This window comes from Neltuma alba, unplaced genomic scaffold, assembly GCF_004799145.2.
Source record: "Neltuma alba isolate B1F8T4 unplaced genomic scaffold, ASM479914v2 tig00012518_pilon, whole genome shotgun sequence".
Lineage (NCBI taxonomy): Eukaryota > Viridiplantae > Streptophyta > Magnoliopsida > Fabales > Fabaceae > Neltuma > Neltuma alba.
Window position 1 is genome coordinate 251,289 of NW_021636985.1, and position 19,613 is coordinate 270,901.

At 40.2% G+C, this 19,613-nt stretch overlaps 3 protein-coding genes, 1 non-coding gene and 1 pseudogene across 4 annotated transcripts; 3 read left to right on the plus strand and 2 right to left on the minus strand.

Moving 5' to 3' along the window:
* The first annotated feature begins 1,098 nt into the window (after nt 1–1,098).
* On the plus strand, nt 1,099–1,761 carry LOC114728038 (uncharacterized). The gene is made up of 2 exons (XM_028914851.1): nt 1,099–1,582; nt 1,682–1,761. The coding sequence occupies exons 1-2, from the start codon at nt 1,099–1,101 to the stop codon at nt 1,759–1,761; spliced, it is 564 nt and encodes a 187-aa protein (XP_028770684.1).
* A 1,532-nt stretch (nt 1,762–3,293) lies between these two features.
* LOC114728020 (PRA1 family protein E-like) lies at nt 3,294–6,421 on the plus strand (annotated as a pseudogene).
* LOC114728061 (U6atac minor spliceosomal RNA) lies at nt 6,090–6,214 on the minus strand. Its single transcript, XR_003738631.1, has one exon. It is a non-coding gene; the product is annotated as a U6atac minor spliceosomal RNA (small nuclear RNA).
* Nucleotides 6,422–7,264: 843 nt separating the features above from the next.
* LOC114728039 (probable prefoldin subunit 4) lies at nt 7,265–8,581 on the minus strand. Its single transcript, XM_028914853.1, has 3 exons — nt 8,516–8,581; nt 8,312–8,422; nt 7,265–7,525 (listed from the first exon to the last, which is right to left on the minus strand). The coding sequence occupies exons 1-3, from the start codon at nt 8,579–8,581 to the stop codon at nt 7,265–7,267; spliced, it is 438 nt and encodes a 145-aa protein (XP_028770686.1).
* Nucleotides 8,582–9,715: 1,134 nt separating this feature from the next.
* Nucleotides 9,716–19,071, plus strand: LOC114728010 (mediator of RNA polymerase II transcription subunit 14). Its single transcript, XM_028914812.1, has 8 exons — nt 9,716–10,183; nt 10,980–12,053; nt 12,830–12,924; nt 13,165–13,339; nt 13,471–14,467; nt 14,549–15,567; nt 16,100–17,169; nt 17,813–19,071. Exons 1-8 carry the CDS (start codon nt 9,971–9,973, stop codon nt 18,606–18,608), a joined length of 5,439 nt encoding a protein of 1,812 aa, XP_028770645.1. The 5' UTR covers nt 9,716–9,970; the 3' UTR covers nt 18,609–19,071.
* The last annotated feature ends 542 nt before the right edge of the window (nt 19,072–19,613 follow it).

The following is a 19,613-nucleotide window of genomic DNA, read 5'->3' on the forward strand; positions in this document are numbered from 1 at the left end:
TACGTTAACTCTTCATAATCTCTAGTAATGGATGATTAATTACGTGGAAAGTATTAGCATCATCATAGTCTGATTTCTGAGACCATAGGAAATGGATCAACAGTTAGTTAACTAGGAATAGAAGGGGTGGGGATGCGGGGTATACATTCAGTTCAAAATAACTTGATACGTAAAAGTTACCTGAGAGGCGGCAAGGACATACATATATACTTTTCCTAATTTAAATGGATTAAAAAACTTAGTTATTTATAATAAATTTGTATTATCTTTCCTAAAATATCCTTACTAATAATGTGTATTAGTTAAAACCACTAATACTATTTAATAAAATCTTTAACATGTACAACTACTACAGAGACTACCTTAGAAAAATGAATAAATATTAAAAATAAAATAAATTGAGATCTTATATTTAAAACCAAATTAAATACCAAACTTACAGAAAGTAGTAACTGTTATAAAATCTCAAAATTATTCTCCACGGAAATTATTAGTTGGAGAAATTTGGTGAATTAGTTAAAATATTATTAGTTAGGGCTGTTTTATGGGGGGGGGGGGGGAATTAATATTGCAGATAAAACCCAATACAAACGCGAGGGGTAGATAATTAGAGGTGGGGGAAGAGCGAAGATTGAAGGCGAGTCGAAATTTTCACCATGGGCGGGTAAAAAACAGAGCGACAGAAATAGATGAATGCATGAAAGAGAAAGAGGGGGTGACAGAGTGGGAGTTAATGCGAAAGATTAATTAGAGGCAACACACTGAATTAGGGGAATGGCGCTGGCCACCACGGGATATTTAGGCCAATAACACACAAATATGCATTACAACTTGCAACTGCTCATCTTTCGTCCTAAAAATAACCTCCCTCCTGTTCCGAATGGATGGTGGGATATGAAGCACCCTAACCTCTCCTCTCCTTTAAATCATTGCCTCCCCCACCTCCATTTTTTCTTGTTTCTTCTCATTCTTCCACTCGTCCTGCGTACACTCACCCATCATCCCTGCTTGGCGAGGCGGCTCTTGTTGCTGCCTCCGCCTCCACAACCACGTCCCATCACATTACTTTTGCTCTTCCTTCCCTGCCTCCACAACCCCATGGCCGACCATGATCGACGGCATTTTCGCCACCCGTCTTCTTCTTCTTCTCTGCACGACTCCGGGGATGAGTTCCGCCACATGTCGTTGGAGCCGCCGCCCTGGCACAACCGGAAGCGACTGTCCAAGCAGCTGTCCATGTGCGAGACGCGCCGCAACATTGCGTGGGAGAAGAGGCGACGGCAGATTCTGGAGCAAGAGCGCCGGAGGAACGGGGTGCGTCATGATGACGGCCATCATCACCATCATCTGACGGACGAGGATTTAAACGAGCTTAAGGGGAGCATAGAGCTGGGATTCGGATTCACCGAGGAAGACGGCCAATCACTGACCCACACCTTGCCGGCTCTCGACCTTTACTTCGCCGTTAACCGACAGCTATCGCTTTCCAGCCCCGGATCCACCCCTAAAAGCCTCGGCGATCGTTCTTCCTCGTTCGGGAGCTCAAAGAGCGACTCTGATTCGTGGAGGATTTGCAGCCCAGGTGATGGTTAATTTACATGTTCTCATGAAACTGGATTGATGTGATTAATTAATTTGTTGGCCTGGTGACGGATGCGTATGTGCGCGTGGATTGGTGCAGGGGAGGACCCCGAGCAAGTAAAGACGAAGTTAAGGCACTGGGCTCAAGCCGTTGCCTGTTCTGTGATGCAATCTTTTTGAATGAAAGGCAAGCAGATGGTGTGCGTGCAGAGACTCACATACCTACCCACAAATGCAAATGCAAAGGTGCATGAACTCTGGGATTATAACGCGTGTGGAGGAGGCAAGGAACTGAAACAGTTGACTCCAATTTGGGTCGTCATGGACGCAGAAGAAGATAACGACCCAGGTGAAGGCGTAGTAGTGTGGCAGGGACTGCTCATTTTGCGAGCCACAGGAGGAGATCATGTAAATGCCACTTCATGGGGGCACGTGGCTTCTCCCGTGCGGATAGTACTGTCCATGCTTAAACTATATCAACTCTTCATGATTTCCTCTAAACAACAATCGCATATAAAGTCAATCATCTCATCTACTAGGCTATTTAGCATCCTTTTTCTTTCTTTTTTGCCCATGCATGGCTGCCTAGCCATTTAGCAGCTCTCATTCTGCTCATATTTTCGCATCTTCCTGTTTTGCATTGGCATCACTGCCAAATACCAACAACTCAATCGCGCATTTATATATATATATATATATATATATATATATATATCCGCATTTTGCTCCTCTTGCTCTTCTTTTTATTCCCCCTAGTTATTCTATTATGATCACTCAACAGTTTTACACCTGCTGACAGCATAATAATAGGGGAAAAGCCAAACCATATGCGCTGCTGTTTCGTGCCATTTTAAATTTATTTAGAGAGCTCGGGTGTCAACACGGTTGAATGACTCAAAAAAAAAAAATTGATAAAGAGCAAACGGAAGTTTTTTTTTTTTTTTATCTCTTTCACAATTTTACTTTGCATATAAAAACACTCACACATAAGGTATAATTTGATCATTACGCTACTAAATAGTATAATTTATGCAAATTATATGCCCAATTACACGAGGCGAGAGCTTTATGACATGAGAATTATTCAGGTAAATTTGAGAATTTAATAAAAGGAAAATTACACGCAGTTTCACAGAAGACAATTAATTTTGAAAAAATCCCTGAAAATTCCCAAATACTTCCTAAGTTCCCAAGGACCTCAGAGCAAAAAATTAAAATTGTGAAATTACCTACTTGCTCTCATTGAATGACAACATGCAGAGCTATAGTCACAATCTACATAGTAGCCAATTACAACCTACATTTGAGCCATTCACAACATGCACAGAAACCAATCACAACCCACACTCAACCGAATAACAATATGCACAGTATACAGTCACAACCTACACAGCAGCTAATCACAACTTTTTCTATCGGTGAGGACAAGTAGGTAATTTCACAATTTCAATTTGTTGCTCTGAAGTCTTGGGGACTTAGAAAGCATTTGGAGATTTCAAGGGACTTTTTTAAAATTAATTGTCTTTTGTGAGACCTGTGTGTAATTTTTTTTTAATAAATTGTAATTCGTTTTTTAAAAAAAATAAATTAGATCGTTGATTTTTTTTTTTTGGCCCCCACCTTGAGATCGTTGATCCTCGTGCAGAGACTAAAAATAAATACTCATGGTCGTTTGGCGCGTGATTCCCCCCCTAAATCCAGAGAAAGCAGGTGATGGAAGCCAGAAGACAAACGCCTTTCCCTTCGATCTCATCTTGGCACCGTAATCAAACCCTAATTACCTTTCACTCCAATTTCCGATTTCTGTGCTTCCCTGCATAGTGCTTTCATTCTACCCACTCCTATGTCCGCCATAACCACCTCTGGATATGGCACACTCACTTCCTCCGCCACCGCCACCGCCACTGATCGACCTAATTCCACCACCGCCTTGTCGGATATATCATGCGGATCCCGCCCCAATGTTGCCACCCTCCGTCCATGGCGCTACCTGCTGGACTTCTCTGCCTTCTCCCGTCCTTACTCCTATGCTGACGCCATGGCGCGTCTCAGACGAAACCTCTCTTACTTCCGATTCAATTACGCCTCGTGGTGCTCATTGTTCTCTTCCTTAGCCTCTTGTGGCATCCCGTTTCCATCATCGTTTTCCTTGTCGTTTTTGTTGCCTGGTTCTTCCTCTACTTCTTCCGTGATGCTCCCCTTGTTTGTTTCCACCGTACTGTCGATGATCGGATAGTACTATGTGTTCTCAGTTTGGTCACGGTGGCTGCACTCGTGTTAACTCATGTGGGGCTGAATGTATTGATCTCTCTCATAGTAGGACTGTCCATTGTTGGCTTACATGCCTCTTTTCGACTTAGCGAGGACATGTTTGTTGATGAGGAAACCGCTGCCGGAGGCGGCTTGTTGTCAGTTGTGGCAAGTCAGCCTCTGAGACCAACTTATACGCGGATTTAGATTTACTGGGTATGGCCGCCGTTTGCAGCATGCAACTCATGTTTGCCTCATACCATGAAGTGAATTCTTCTGTTTTGTTTCATATAGTGAAGATTCCAGTCCAAACTCAATCAAGACATTAGATTTGATTGCATTTTTCAGAAGAAGTGCTGGAAACGATGATAAATGTTGCTGGTTTTTGGGTATTCTCTATCTGAGTCTCTGACTTGTATCTCACATTCAGGCTGCTGCGACCTTGGATTATCTTCTGTGCTCGGAATTGTGACAATGGATGATAAATCATTTTCCAAAATTAAATTGGAATTAGGTGTGTTCTGTTACTGATTAATTATAAGAAATTACCTGCGTTACTCTTCGAGGAAGTGCAAATGAAAGAAAATAGATGACGAATCTGTTTGGCTAGTTCAATATTGGTGTTCTTTATTAGTGTGATGTTTAAATTTAACATATTAATCTTGTGCCTGCTGCTGTACAATCTCATCGTTCCACACTTCAACTGCAGTTGTAAATTTTTTTAATTGGGACCACACTGTACTAAATTTTTCCAGTATTTGTTTAACCTTGAAGTCATCAAGATAATTCTATCTAATTTTTCCCATATTACTGTTCGTTTCCTGGAGTTTGGTTTAGGGTCCTACTTCATATACTACATACATAATTTGATATGCCTCATATATCTTCTCCAATTTTCTTATCTTCTACACTAGTATTTTGCCTTTTATGCATTTCCCTTGGTTTTTCTTGGCTGAAGAAGGTGAATTCTTTTACTGTTGATTATGCTGATTGGAAAGAGACGACAATACAATGATTGCAGAGGGGAACATAGGAAGAAATTTTTAGAATGTGTGAACGAAGCTCTTCTAAAGGTATCTAATAAAGATGCAGGGAGGATGATTGTAAGCAGATTAGTGATTAGTGTAGATGAAGAGAAGAATTAAAATGGTAGGAGGGGAAGAGACACAAGGATTTCAGGTGCCGGATGAAATGTGATAATCCGTACTTGTACAAGTCCCCTAGGATTGGAATTCGGCTTTACTTTTTCCTTGTTTCCTCATGTTTTATTTTAGAGAGCCTGAATGCTGTATTATATTTGGCCTGATAGTAGGGGAAGATCATGATTTAAAATGATTGAGACATTCTGTTTGGCCAAAAAAATGATTTGAGGCATTTTTCTTGGGGAGAAGGGAGACTATCTTGTTGCAAGTTTTTCCCCCTTGGTAGGTCCATAATCTTGTTCGAGGCAATGTTGAGTACTTCTTCAGCGAGTATTCAAATCTTAGTTCATCACGTTGTGGGAGATTAGCCTTTTCTATTAGACCGTCTATCTTGTTGTAAGCTGATTGCATCACATCATTCGTTTTTATTAACTCAGGGAACTTGCAATAGTAGTTCTGGCTGTATTATAGATTCCCACCTGCGCTTTACGCATGGCACTAGCTATTTATATAACATTTTACTTGATATTATAGTCACTAGCTATTTATATAACATTTTGCTTGATATTATGGTTGGTAACTATTGAATTACGGTGTCGATGATGATATTGCTTTTGTTTTTAGCTGTTTCAGTTTTTAGGTAAGATTCTGATGCTACAGTCACCATACTTCATGCTTTTGGGGAGCGCCTATGAGTGAAGGCAACTTTACTTCGTGCTTAGAGCCTGATTGATCACTTGTCCACCGCAAACCACCCCCCAACACAAAGAGAACCCACCCCCCTCAAGACACAACAAACCCTGTTCTTTTTCCTGGGTAGTGTTGCGAAACCCACGATTTGATGAGATCATTATTGTCTTTATGCCGCTTACAGAGTTCACCCGACTAAGATGGCTTATGTTAAGTGAGCATTTGAATCCCATGATGAATCTAAGCTGCGCTGAAACCCCGGGGGGGGGGGGAAAAAGAGATTTTGTTTGTTTGTTTTTGTTTTATTAGGAGGGTGTTGTGGGGATTCCGTATGGGGAACTAAAGTGGGCACTCTTTCCAAGTTCCACTCGAATTACACCCAGTTATAAAAGTCCCTCGGCAGTCATAAAGTCGTTGATCGGCTTGGATGTATCGTGATCCACCCAACTCAAGTGGGTAGCCCCGACTGGATGTTTGGTAACAAGAAAATCTGAAGGCCGTTCCAGTCCTTGTGAGAAGAGGTGGCAACCATCTCTCTGTTCAGAGCACACGGCTTGGGTGTCTTGCAATCAGGGACTTCCGCCACGCAGCTTTTAAACGAGCGTCTTGACTGCGTGCTTCCGGGGAAAGAGAGAATTCAAATCTATGCTGTAGGTGCTATTTTTTGATGCTATGGAGTAATGTTGGGCTGATTTATTCATTTGTTACCTATATGGTATCCTATGATTTCCGAGTTTTCATTCTCAGATACAACAAAATGAAAGGGGTCAACGTGCAACAGCGACAGAGTACTGTAAGGCATTGTAGTTAGAATCCCACGATTCGCGATTTGAATCTTGTGATTCAAGACAAAATAGACAATAAAGATACGAATCTCCTATTGTATCTTTTTGTAACGTAAATAGTGCGATTCACACCAGAATCATGCAATTCAGGCAGTGTTGAGTCATGCTGGATCTGACTCAACACATTAAAAAACCTTTTTATGTTTATTTTTTCTGATTTTTTTTGTTATTTATAGGAGACAATCTATCATATAAATACTCCCTAATGCACTTATTACTTTCAGCTTATCAAATACAATCAAAACCCTAATTTTTTATTCCCTAGTTGACTTTGGAGACTATTTGTTCTTGAAATTTGATATACATTGGTTTTTTTTATTTTTTGTGAGGTATATTAACCTAATATCTACAAACTTTTGAGGTTCTCTTTATAAAATTACCTATATGTCATCTTTAATAATTGTATATGAGTCTTACGATTCATGATAAGTTTCAATTCAAGATTTGAAAAATAAGCTTTCCGATTCACATTTCGTATCCCAATTTGATAACCTTGTGTAGGGTGATTTTTCATCTGCAGTCTCTTCTCCACTTCTAGAGATAGCCGTTGATCATTGCTCAACATATTCAACTCACACTCTTGAGTTCAGACAAGACATAAACAAAGATGCACCAAGCCAAGGTTAAATGGGTGGCCAATTTGTGACATAGCCAAATTATGATGCCATCGGACTGAAAACCCTAAGGTTTAACGCAAGAAGCATTGAAATCACATTATCATAATCTACAAATCTGCCAGGGGAAAAAAAAAAGCCCTTAATCCTCCTCAAGATTAATCGAGTCCTTAAACTTTCCGTACAAAATTTTCTTCAATTCAGCCATCTCTGCAAGCACGGATTCCTTCTCCTCTTTCAGATTTTCCAATTTCTCACTTGTCACCGCCTTCATTTCCTCAATCCTGCCCTCAACTTCGTCCTTTTGCACATGGGCAAACACCTCTCCTATCTGAAATCGTACCACTTCCTCGTCCGTGAGAATCAACTCATTGCTGGCGTCCTCCAAGTTGTCGCAAGTTTCCTGAAAATACAGATTTGATATCAAAGCCAAACTAGAATCACACATACGCAGTCAGCATTGGAAACAATTGTAGTAAGTACTTCCTTAGACCGACTTTTATTTGCCCTCTCTTTCCCCTCTTCTAAGGAGATCTGATTCCCACTTTTTCTCTTACCAAGTATTGAAATGTAAAACAGCTAATGCGGGTGTTAGATCATATTGCGTAGCTAGAGAGATTGAACAGCAGGCAAAGGCTCAGGCCTTTTCAAATCAGATGCTTATTTCTATACTGCTATCACTCATCCCATTCCCCGCTGTACTTTGTTCGTAATCTATCTAGTAGATCCCGGCCAGATCATGCATCAGAGAGCAATCGACTCTAAGTCTTGCCACCACGCAATGTATACAGATACAGCCAAGGATAGATTTTGACAACGTTTATGAATTTAATGGGATCGCCTGTATAGGAATTTGCATGAAGTGAGATCGGCAAGCACCAAAAACATGAGAACAAAACCAACAGTCAACCTCACAGTGAGGATGGCCAACAGCTATTACGGTCTTTCGGGAACATGCGTTCCCGTGGGATTTCTTCCTTGTCCAGTACTAGCATCGTAAAATCCTTTTTGAAGCAGGCCTTCTCACAGGAGCAAAACAAGGAGAGAGAAAATATAAACAAAAGCTGGAGGTTCCTTTTCTCATTCCGTCTGATGAAAGTTAAAGCGAAACAAATACAGGATGCCAGGATGAAGAAAATAACGAGAAAGACGATCAAGAATGTATGAAGATGAAATTAGGAATTACGACCTTAGCGATTTTGATCTCATCTTCGAGCTCGTGAAAGCGATTATTCAGCCTTCCGAATTTGTTGATATTCTGCTGGTCCTCCCATGTGACTTCTGTATCAGATCCTCCGCCCTGGTCGGAAGGGATTTCATCAAAGAGATCGGTGAAGACATTCAAAAGGACAGGGCAAAAGTGAGAGAGCCTTCAATTAGGGTTTCGAATTACCTGCTGCATTTTTATGCCTTCAGCCTTCCGATGGTCAAGCGGCTCGCTTCGTTTAGATTTTGGCATTTATCTCGTATTTATAGGTGGGAAAATTTTCTTATATAAATATATAATTTTATACTTTTTATTATTGTTTTGATTTTTTTATATGAGATATAGTGTATATTAATAAATAGGAATAAAATTAAAAATTTATTAAATTTTAAATAAAAATTAATAAAGTTTAAAATTTTTTTTAGTTTATGTGAAACATATTGAAAACAACTTATAAATAAGATAAGAAAGTATATATAAAAAAATCCCCGGGAGAATGAATGTCACCAACAAAAAAAAAATGCAGAGAATAAAGAAGGTAATATGCCCAATATATTTAAAATTTTAAACAGCTGTGAAACAAAACAAATATTTTTTGACCAGAAAACAAAACAAATATTCATTCACTCACTTCTGCCCTAGTATAATCTGATTGATTAAAATTGTGAAATTTAGAAATTATCTTTAAAATAAATTACAGATTTTCAAGAAAAATGTAAAGAAAATATGTTTTCTCTGTCCCTTTTATTTGGGACAAAAAATACCTGCATCGAAAGGCATAACAGTGATAATTATTATCTTCAAAACTATATCCCGTGCTATAATAATAATAATAATAATTTGTAGGCTAACCGAAACACTGTGAAATGATAAATTAACAAGTCTGAAGCGAAATCAAACTTCTGTTAAAAAAAAAAAAGAAGTGGTGAAACTAAACTAATGGTATTTTTAATATAATAAGCAAAACGGTTAGTTCATGAGATAAAGTGTTTATGCATAAATAAGGAATTAAATTTACTTCTAAATATAAGACACCATTATTTTTTTTTGAAAACATCACTATTAATTATACATGTTAAATAATTCTTATTAAAGATAATTTTAATACATATAATTATAAAAAGTAATTTAAAAAAATTAATAGATATTTATTATAAATAATTAATTTAATTAATATTTTTAATATCATCTACTTATATAGGCATAATACACGGTTCCATGTGTCCGGAAAAAAACGTATAATTCTCGTTTTGCTTGGTGTGCTTGGCGACTAAAGAGATAAAAGCAGAGTTAAAAAGCAAGAGAAGGTTTGAGAAGGCGAGACTTAATCGCATGGTTATAATACCCGCTTCCAAAGCCGCAAAAAGTCCTCCTTATTTCCGCCTCGGGCCATTGGCGTCTCTGGAATCCAGGGAGCGACCGCATGAAGTTTTTGAAGAAGCAACGAGAGAGAGAGAGAGAAACGAAGCTGGAAGAACGTTGATTACTCTGCCTTTGTTCTCGCTGCTCTCTCCCTCCCCTCTATTTCCCTCTCTATTTCATGTATTTGTAAATTCTCCAGGCTTCCCTGTGCCGAAACCCTATTTTCCATGTTTTTAGCACCATAGATCCCTAACAATCCATAACCGCCAACAAATCTCAATGGCTGCCGATTTAGGGCAACAGACGGTGGAGCTATCCACCCTCGTGAGTCGAGCTGCTCACGATTCATACGCATCCCTTAAAGAACTAATTGACAAATGCGGGTCCACTGAACTCTCTGATTCTGAAAAGAAGATTAGCATTCTCAAGTTTCTCAACAAGACTCAGCAGCGCATGATCCGCCTTAATGTCATCTCGAAATGGTGTCAACAGGTCTCTCATATCTTTTTAGTCCTCTCAATTCTCTACCATCTTCTTCTTCACTCCCTCGTGAATGGCTGTCCATGTTCTCCCCTTTTCGTGCTGCCTGCATCGTAATTTTTCGTTGTTTCTGGGATAGCTAGGTGAAGGGCGAAGAAAATTGAAAGTCTAGGATTTCTTTTATTCTAGTTATTACCGTGGCGTGAGGTTTGGCCCTGGTTGAATTCCAATCGCTCCTCATGTCGTGCTAGTGTAAACTTCCCGATTGAGTGTTTACCTAGTTGTACCTTGCAAATGCTAAATCGAGATAGATAGAAATTGTGTACTTTGCATGAACCGAGTCTGCGTTTTGGTTGTTCTAGAGAACCGATTGTTGATTTGTTTTCTTCGACTGAATTCACTTTAGCTGCTCCTTTTTTTTTTCTGGTTCATGGAGTTTCGGATGAAAATGAGTCATTTACGCGAGCAATGAGAGCTTTTGTCGCTACAATTTTGTTTGAGTGCTTGAATATCGGGTGAGTTTTAAATGCTTGTAATGACTAGGAATGAATATTGGGCTGGCTAACTCTAGGATGGATTATCGAATTTAAAACATAATTGGAGTCTGGGATGGTCCTTGTTTCCTGTATTCAATGAGGAAGCATACAGACGCTCACTATTGCCAAATTAACCAACTCTTTCTCTCGTTGCATTTTAGCATCTTAAATAATTACATACGATCCATTGAATACTGGGCAAATTTGGGAGTTTCATCTGATCACCCTGTGGCTTGCTGCTTGTAGTTAATCGGTATGTGTCTGACTTGCAGGTTCCTTTGATACAGTATTGTCAGCAACTTACCTCTACTGTATCAAATCATGATACGTGTTTTACTCAAGCGGCAGATTCATTGTTTTTCATGCATGAGGGGCTTCAGCAAGCCCGTGCTCCTGTTTATGATGTTCCATCAGCAATTGAAGTTCTTCTGACAGGAAATTATGAGCGATTACCAAAATGTATAGAAGATGTGGGCACTCAGAATTCCTTATCTGAAAATCAGCAAAAGCCTGCTTTGAAGAAGCTTGATATGCTTGTACGCTCAAAATTGCTTGAAGTTTCACTGCCAAAAGAAATTTCTGAGATTAAGGTTTCTGATGGTACAGTATTGCTTAGGGTGGACGGAGAGTTTAAGGTTTTAGTAACTCTTGGCTACAGAGGGCACCTATCAATGTGGAGGATATTGCATTTGGAGCTGCTTGTTGGTGAAAAAGGCAGACCTGTGAAATTGGAAGAATTGCGGCGTCATGCACTTGGAGATGATTTAGAGCGAAGAATGGCCTCTACTGAAAATCCTTTTTTGATACTGTACTCAGTTCTTCACGAGCTATGTGTTGCACTTGTTATGGATACTGTCATAAGGCAAGTGCAAGCCCTTCGACAAGGACGATGGAAAGATGCAATTCGGTTTGAGCTCATATCTGAGGGTGGTGCGGGCCATGGAGCAAGTACAAGTTCTATGCAGAACCCTGATGTGGATTCTGATTCATCTGGCCTGCGAACCCCAGGGTTAAAAATTATTTATTGGTTAGATTTTGATAAAAACGCTGCACCAGACTCAGGAGCGTGCCCTTTTATAAAAATTGAACCTGGATCAGATCTCCATATAAAATGCGCACACAGCACCTTTGCCATAGATCCATCAACGGGCAAGGAGGCAGAGTTTTCATTGGACCAGAGTTGTATTGATGTTGAGAAGTTGTTGTTAAGAGCCATATGCTGCAACAGATATACACGTCTTCTGGAAATTAAGAAAGAGCTTGCTAAAAATGTTCAGGTCTGCCGAACAGCGGATGATGTTGTGCTTCAGTCTTCTGTGGGTGAACTCGATACTGAATATAAACTGGTTAGTTTACGCTTAATTATCAGTTTCTTCTCACCAAATGTATATATAAACCTTCCTTTATTTCTTTCATAAGTTCGGTTCCCTGTTGAGGATAATTTTGTTTGTCATGTCATATTGCTACGTTGTTTTAGGTAGTTTTTATCATGTAGGTAATTTTTATCATGTACAACCTTCTTCAGGTTTTACTTTATATGCTACTTTTTGGTGTTGGCCCTTTATAGATTAATACTCTTGGGAGGAAATATAAGCTGAAGTTGTGCAGGGTTGTGATTGTTCTTCTAGTTAGCGTTGTGGTCTTAATCCTGCATATGTAACTTGTTTTAAATTCTGATTCTGACTGTATCTGCCATGCTTTGCAGTAGTTCATATAGGGAATATCTTATGTTTGATGATAAGATCTTTGACATCGATGTTTATGTGAAATTTCATATATGCTACACGTAACATTTTCATGATGATATCAATTTTCGCTGAGGGATGTTTCCTCATAAGTTGTAATGAAGGACATCATGTTAGTTCCAATCATATGTGTTTATCTTTCTGGGATGTCTGCTAAATATTTGTGTGTTACTGTGTTGATATGTCTGCATTTAGTAGACTATTCCTGTGCTCTTTGACATGCCATGCAAAATGCAATTGCGAATTTTTTATGATTTCACTTATGTTTGCTTCTTTTTTTTGTTTTTAATGGCTTCGTGGTTTAATATGATACCTTGTCTTATTACTTGCTCAATTTCACGAGGGCTTTTAAGAGTTAGATTTGTTTCTGCCTGCAGAAAGATGATAAAAGCAGTAAGGACTCTGTGGGGCAGGAGGCATTGCGTGTGCGTGCATATGGCTCGTCATTTTTTACTCTTGGAATTAATATCAGGTACCTTTTGTGTTGTCAGTTCAAATTAATATCAGGTACCTTTTGTGTTGTCAGTTCATATTTATTTTCTTATTTAGTCATCTTGTTCAAATATGAGGGATGGTGGCTGTTCAAAGAATAAGTGAAGTAATGGATAACTATGTTTATAGGCTTTTGATAATGCTTGCTGGGGATTTTAGTCTGGATTCCCAAGGAGACAAATACTGTATGCACCTCAGTTTCCTTTGTTTTGTTATTTAGGAATGGTCGTTTCCTTCTTCAATCATCATGGAATATAGTTGCTCCTTCGGCCCTGTCAGAATGTGAAGAGGTTTTAAATCAGGGAACTGTGACTGCAGCTGAGGTCTTCATTAGCCTGAGAAGCAAAAGTTTATTGCATTTGTACGCTTCTATTGGAAGAATTTTATGCCTAGAGGTTAACTCACTACTTCTCTCTCCTTAAATAACAGAAAAGATACACACACATAATGAATGTAGGCTGTCTTTTAGTTGAATGTTCATAATATGGCTTTCCTGTGGTTCATGTCTTATTTGACATTCTTTCAGGTGTATGAGCATGGTTTGAGTACACTGAAAATACCCAAGAGCATTATAAATGGTTCAGCTATACTAGTGATGGGATTTCCCGACTCTGGAAGCTCTTACTTTCTGGTTATGCAACTTGATAAGGATTTTAAACCCCTGTTTAAGTTGCTAGAGACCCAGCCAGACTCATCTGGGAAAGATCCTTCATCTGGTGACTTGAATCACGTGCTGCGGATTAAGAATATTGACATAGGACAGATGCAGATGCTGGAAGATGAAATGAATTTAAGCCTGGTTGAAAGAGGAAAATTATGCTCCTTTTTGCCCAATGCAGCTGGCCCAAATCAAACCTCTGAGCCTGAGTTTCTTGTGGATGTTGGTCTTGAGAGTTCAATGCAGAATGCAGGATGCCAGTTATCAGGTTTTGCGTCACTTGTTGATGAAGTGTTTGGACAGGAGAAAGGGTCTTCTGCGCTTCCACACGCTGTTCAAAATTTTTCCTCATCCATGAACACATCTCTTGCCACTCATTATGGTATGAATCATGGCATAAAAGGTGGAACCTCTTCGCCGAAGTGGGAGGGTGGTATGCACATGTCACATATTAATAATGTTGCAAATGCTTCTGGTATTGCCTCCCATTATTATGGTTCCATGTACTCATCTAGTAGTGCCAAGGGCCCGGTTCAGTCAAGCTCTATGGGTATGCTTTCCACTGGTCCAGGATGGAGCACAACTGGGAGAAAGCTATCTGCTTCAAAGTCTGAACAGAATCTGGCTTCTCTTAGATCGCCACCTTCAGTTGATAATGGTTCATGCACTGCTATGGATGAAGATCAACTAAGAGTGCTGAGTGATAACAGTCATGATACTTTATGTGGAAATCAATCATCACAACTTTTATCTCCTCCCCGGCCAGCTGGTTCTCGAATCTCTACATCTAATTCCAAGCCCGATGGACCTCCAGTTGGATCACTCAGGGTTGCTGGATCTGGTTCCTGTGCGGCAACTCCCGTATGTAAGACACTTTCTTTGTGTGTTCATTTTTATCATGTGTTTGCTTTTGGCCATATTTGATTTGGTTAGTGGATCCTTGCAGCTCAAGCAATGGAATCTACTGTGAATGATTGCATCAGTCATGATATTTTCATAAAAAATGATAAAAGATCTCGAAAGCGAACAGCTTCAGATATGCTGAGTTTGATTCCATCTCTTCAAGGTCTTGAAAACAGCTCTGTAATCTGCAAGAGAAGAAAGATTTCAGACGCTCCTTGTTCTCAGTCGTCTTTGCATCAACCACTTATGTCCACTGAAATGATACCTAAGACTGAATTATACAGTTATGGAAATCTGATCATGGAAGCAAATAAAGGGAGTGCTCCATCAAGAATTTATGTATCAGCCCTTCTTCATGTGGTCAGGCACTGTTCGCTTTGCATCAAGCATGCCAGACTAACCAGCCAGATGGAAGCATTAGACATTCCATATGTTGAAGAAGTGGGTTTAAGGAGCGCTTCATCTAACATATGGTTCCGACTCCCATCCGCTAGAGGTGATTCGTGGCAACATATATGCTTGCGACTTGGCAGACCAGGTTGCATGCATTGGGATGTTAAAATAAGTGACCAGCACTTTAGGGATTTGTGGGAGCTTCAAAAGGGGAGCAGTAACACACCTTGGGGATCAGGTGTTCGTATAGCTAATACATCTGACATAGATTCACACATACACTATGATCCAGATGGTGTTGTTTTGAGTTATCAATCTGTGGAGGTAGATAGTATAAAGAAATTAGTGGCTGATATCCAAAGGCTTGCCAATGCAAGAACATTTGCACTTGGCATGAGGAAACTGCTTGGTGTAAGAGCAGATGAGAAAGGAGAAGAAGGTGTTACAAGTTCTGATTCCAAGGCATCTGGCGCTAAAGTTGCTTCTGATACTGCAGATAAGCTATTGGAACAGATGAAAAGGACGTTTAGAATTGAGGCAGTGGGACTAATGAGCTTATGGTTTAGCTTTGGTTCAGGTGTTCTTGCACGTTTTGTTGTTGAGTGGGAATCCGGTAAAGAGGGTTGCACAATGCATGTATCCCCTGATCAACTTTGGCCTCATACCAAGGTTTGTTGATTTCTCTTGAAGTGATTGTTGTTTGTTTTTTTCCTATATGTACTATGTTTTAGTGCTGTGATGGAATGTGATGTTGATGAGAAATAATTGAAATCTGCTATAAATCAGGGAACTAATGCATTTGATTAAGCAGAAGCATTTGTTGTCCTTGACTGAAGTGGGTTCATTTTATACCAATTAAGTTGCTGCAAGAATTTTCTTTTGTTCTAGCATTTCTTTGTGCATTGAAAGCTAGAAAGTGCTTTGGATTGAGTGTATTGTTAGTTTCTGCCTGTTAAAAATTGTTGATGGTCAAAGGGTCAGACTTTTTCAGAACTTAAGTGCTGCAATATGATATTATGATCATTGTTTACCAATGCTGAACGGTAATGTTTTATGGCGATACCCTTGTCTGATATTTTTGTCAAGGTGTTTTTGGCCCATATACATCAAGAATGCTTGCTTCTTCTTGCCTTCCCCTTACTCTCAGAAACAATTTCTGGGAGTATATATTCAAGATATCTGATGTTATTGTCATGCACAGTTTCTGGAAGATTTCATAAACGGAGCTGAAGTTTCATCACTTTTAGACTGCATTCGGCTGACTGCGGGGCCCTTACATGCCTTGACAGCTGCAACCAGGCCGGCACGAGCTGGTCCTGTTCCAGGGGTTCCTGGGATTGCGGCAGCCCTATCTTCCATTCCTAAACAGACTGGTTATTTACCACCGCAGGGAATTCTGCTTGGTAGTTCAACTACAAATGTTGGCCAGTCCACTTCTGCTGCTGGAGGAAACACTATCGCACCTACTGCTAGTGGATCTCTCAATAGTCAAAGCCTTGCTATGCTAGCTGCTGCAGGGCGTGGTGGTCCAGGCATTGCTCCGAGTTCACTGTTGCCCATTGATGTCTCTGTTGTGTTACGTGGTCCTTACTGGATACGAATTATATATCGGAAACAGTTTGCGGTTGATATGCGTTGCTTTGCTGGAGATCAGGTCTGGCTACAGCCTGCAACACCACCAAAAGAGGGACGGCCTTCTGGTGGATCATTGCCATGTCCTCAGTTTCGGCCTTTCATCATGGAACATGTTGCCCAAGAGTTGAATGGTTTAGATCCTAGTTTTGCTGGACCGCATGCAGGTGGGTTGGCAAGCTCTAATAATCCAAACTCAAGTTCTGGGTCCCAATTATCTGCCGCTGGAAATGGAAGTAGAATTAACCTTCCTACTGCTGCGATGTCTAGAGCAGGAAATCAAGCGGCTGGTTTAAATCGTGTGGGAAATGCTTTGGCAGGATCTTCAAACTTAGCTATGATGACATCGGCAGTCTCTTTACGTAGGTCACCAGGAGCGGCTGTCCCTTCACACGTGAGAGGTGAGCTAAACACAGCCATAATTGGCCTTGGTGATGATGGAGGATATGGTGGTGGTTGGGTTCCTCTTGTTGCTCTTAAGAAGGTTCTGAGAGGTATTCTCAAGTATCTCGGGGTGCTGTGGCTTTTTGCTCAGTTACCAGATCTGCTGAAAGAGATTTTAGGATCCATTTTGAAGGAAAACGAAGGTGCACTTTTGAACTTGGATCCAGAGCAGCCTGCATTGCGCTTTTTTGTTGGGTAAGTCCACAACTCTTATTTTGACTGCACTTCGTTCTTGCTTAGTGCAAAGACTCTTGTCACCTGTATCCCTTTCGTGCTTGAACAAGAAGAAAAGGGAAAGGGGGGGATGAAACATAAAGATTAGTGTCTTTTTGTATTCTTATTCTTTATCCATCTGATAGTTCTTTCTAGTAATAATTCATAATGCCTTTTTTTTTTGGGGGGGGGGGGTAAGATGCATCCAACATCTAAAAGTATTTTTTTAAATGCATTAACATCTTAAAGTATTTTGTAATGCATGCGGCATTCTGAAGTATTTTCTAGGTGCATCCAGCATTCTGAAGTTTTTTCTTTTTTTTTTGAGCCTTGGTGCTAGATGCGTCAAAAAATATTTCATGGTGCTCAATGCATCTTAAAAAGTACTTTATGGCACTGGATACACTACCAATTGCTTTAAGGTACTGGATGCACCTAAGAAAATGTTTCAGAGTGCTAGATGCATCTTAACCTTTTTTTTTTAATTTATTTTTATTTAAGCTCATTTCTGTGAGCGTGTATTTATATGCCATGACTTATTAGCCGCTAACAATTCACACCTCTATCCATCTTGCCTCTGTAACTTGGATATAAAACAAACCCTTTATTGTGTTTGCTGTGGCAGGGGCTATGTCTTTGCTGTTAGCGTCCATCGTGTTCAGCTTCTCCTTCAGGTCTTGAGTGTGAAGCGCTTCCATCATCAGCAGCAGCAGCAGCAGCAAAACTCAAACACTGCACAAGAGGAATTGAGTCAATCTGAAATAAGCGAGATATGTGACTACTTCAGCCGTCGGGTTGCATCAGAGCCTTATGATGCCTCTCGTGTTGCTTCATTCATAACTCTTCTCACTTTACCTGTATCAGTTCTCAGAGAATTTTTGAAATTAATAGCTTGGAAAAAGGGATTAACCCAAGCACAAGTTGGAGATGCAACCCCAGCTCAAAAGCCACGGATTGAATTATGTCTTGAAAACCATGCTGGGTTGAATGTGGAGAACTCTGAAAACTCATCCGCATTCAGAAGCAACATCCATTATAATCGACCTCAAAATTCTGTTGATTTTGCCCTAACTGTTGTGCTTGATCCTGCTCACATCCCTCGCATCAATGCTGCTGGTGGTGCTGCTTGGTTGCCGTACTGTGTTTCCGTGAGGTTGAGATATTCATTTGGTGAGAGTTCTAATGTCACTTTTCTTGGCATGGATGGAAGCCATGGAGGTAGGGCTTGCTGGTTGCATGGTGATGATTGGGAGAAATGCAAGCAAAGAGTGATACGAACAGTGGAGCTGCATGGGGGCTCAACAGCAGATGTAAGTCAAGGTAGGTTGAAACTAGTTGCAGATGGTGTGCAAAGAACTTTGCATCTATGCCTTCAGGGGTTAAGAGATGGTGGCACTACCGTGAGCTCTGGAGCAACGTGATTGTTTTGGTGTGAGTGACGATGGTATATAGTTTTTATATGTTGGGGGAGTCCGCACCGTTGCATTTTTGCTCACCATCATCCGTACGAGTCCCATGCTAAGCATGTCGTTGTCCTGGCAAAGCTTATCCTCCGCATGGAGGCTGTTCCGATGAACACTTGCAAATTATGGAGGAATTGAGATGGTGGTAAGAAATGATTTTGTTGAGGCAGGTAGCGTGGATGAGAAGTTTGCATAGACTCAAGCTTGAGATTTTGTTTCGTCCATCTTAGAGTTCTAACCAAGACTAATAAATGAGTATGGGCATTTGTCAGACCCAGAATTCAGAATTAGGTGGTTCAATGTCTCGTCAATAGTGTTTTATATCTTGTCATGACTTTTTGGGTGATGGCTTTGGTACTTGTACAGATAACAGTGTTAAGATTTGTAAAGGAAATTTGTTGTGCACGAATTCTATACCCCATATTTAACACGTGCGAGATGGTGAGAAGAGCTGTTAAAAATAGGACTTTATTAGTTTCGAATTCTTGACTCCCTCGCTTTCCAAGATTCCAAGGCCCTCAAAAAGCCAAGGTTGCTATTTTCATGTTTTCAGGTTTCTAAACCCAACTAAGAAGAGTCGAACTCCATTGCAGATGCCGCAGGTTGGGTTTGTCACAGTCGCTACTCTGAATGCGCCGTGAGGGATGATGATGAAAAGTACAGCCTGGCTGGGTTGCTGTGACCTTCGAAATGCAAGATGGAAGATGGAGGACGAGGAAGAAAGTCGAAGAAACATGTGGGCTTGCTGGAATTTGAGAAATGGAGGATATTTTGGTTAACAACGTCAATTTCTGGGGAAAATATGGATGTCCCCGAGTCTGATTGATGAAAATTGGTTTGCCAAGAAAATAGATGGATGCCAATCACACAGGGAGAAAGTCAATTTCCACTTCCATTTTCTTGGGAAAAATTGAAATTCCGGCAAACCAAACGTGACCTTAGTTTCGTTATCCCCCCCCCCCC

Bases quoted from the DNA above. Each gene is read 5' to 3' on its own strand.
- LOC114728010 (XM_028914812.1), top strand. From the start codon at position 9,971: ATGGCTGCCGATTTAGGGCAACAGACGGTGGAGCTATCCACCCTCGTG. The intron at 10,184-10,979 runs GTCTCTCATATC...TCTGACTTGCAG, and splicing joins TCTCGAAATGGTGTCAACAG to GTTCCTTTGATACAGTATTG. The intron at 15,568-16,099 runs GTTTGTTGATTT...TGTCATGCACAG, and splicing joins AACTTTGGCCTCATACCAAG to TTTCTGGAAGATTTCATAAA.
- LOC114728039 (XM_028914853.1), bottom strand. From the start codon at position 8,581: ATGCCAAAATCTAAACGAAGCGAGCCGCTTGACCATCGGAAGGCTGAA. The intron at 8,423-8,515 runs GTAATTCGAAAC...CCTTCCGACCAG, and splicing joins AAGGCATAAAAATGCAGCAG to GGCGGAGGATCTGATACAGA. The intron at 7,526-8,311 runs GTCGTAATTCCT...CTGTATTTTCAG, and splicing joins ATGAGATCAAAATCGCTAAG to GAAACTTGCGACAACTTGGA.
- LOC114728038 (XM_028914851.1), top strand. From the start codon at position 1,099: ATGGCCGACCATGATCGACGGCATTTTCGCCACCCGTCTTCTTCTTCT. The intron at 1,583-1,681 runs GTGATGGTTAAT...GGATTGGTGCAG, and splicing joins GTGGAGGATTTGCAGCCCAG to GGGAGGACCCCGAGCAAGTA.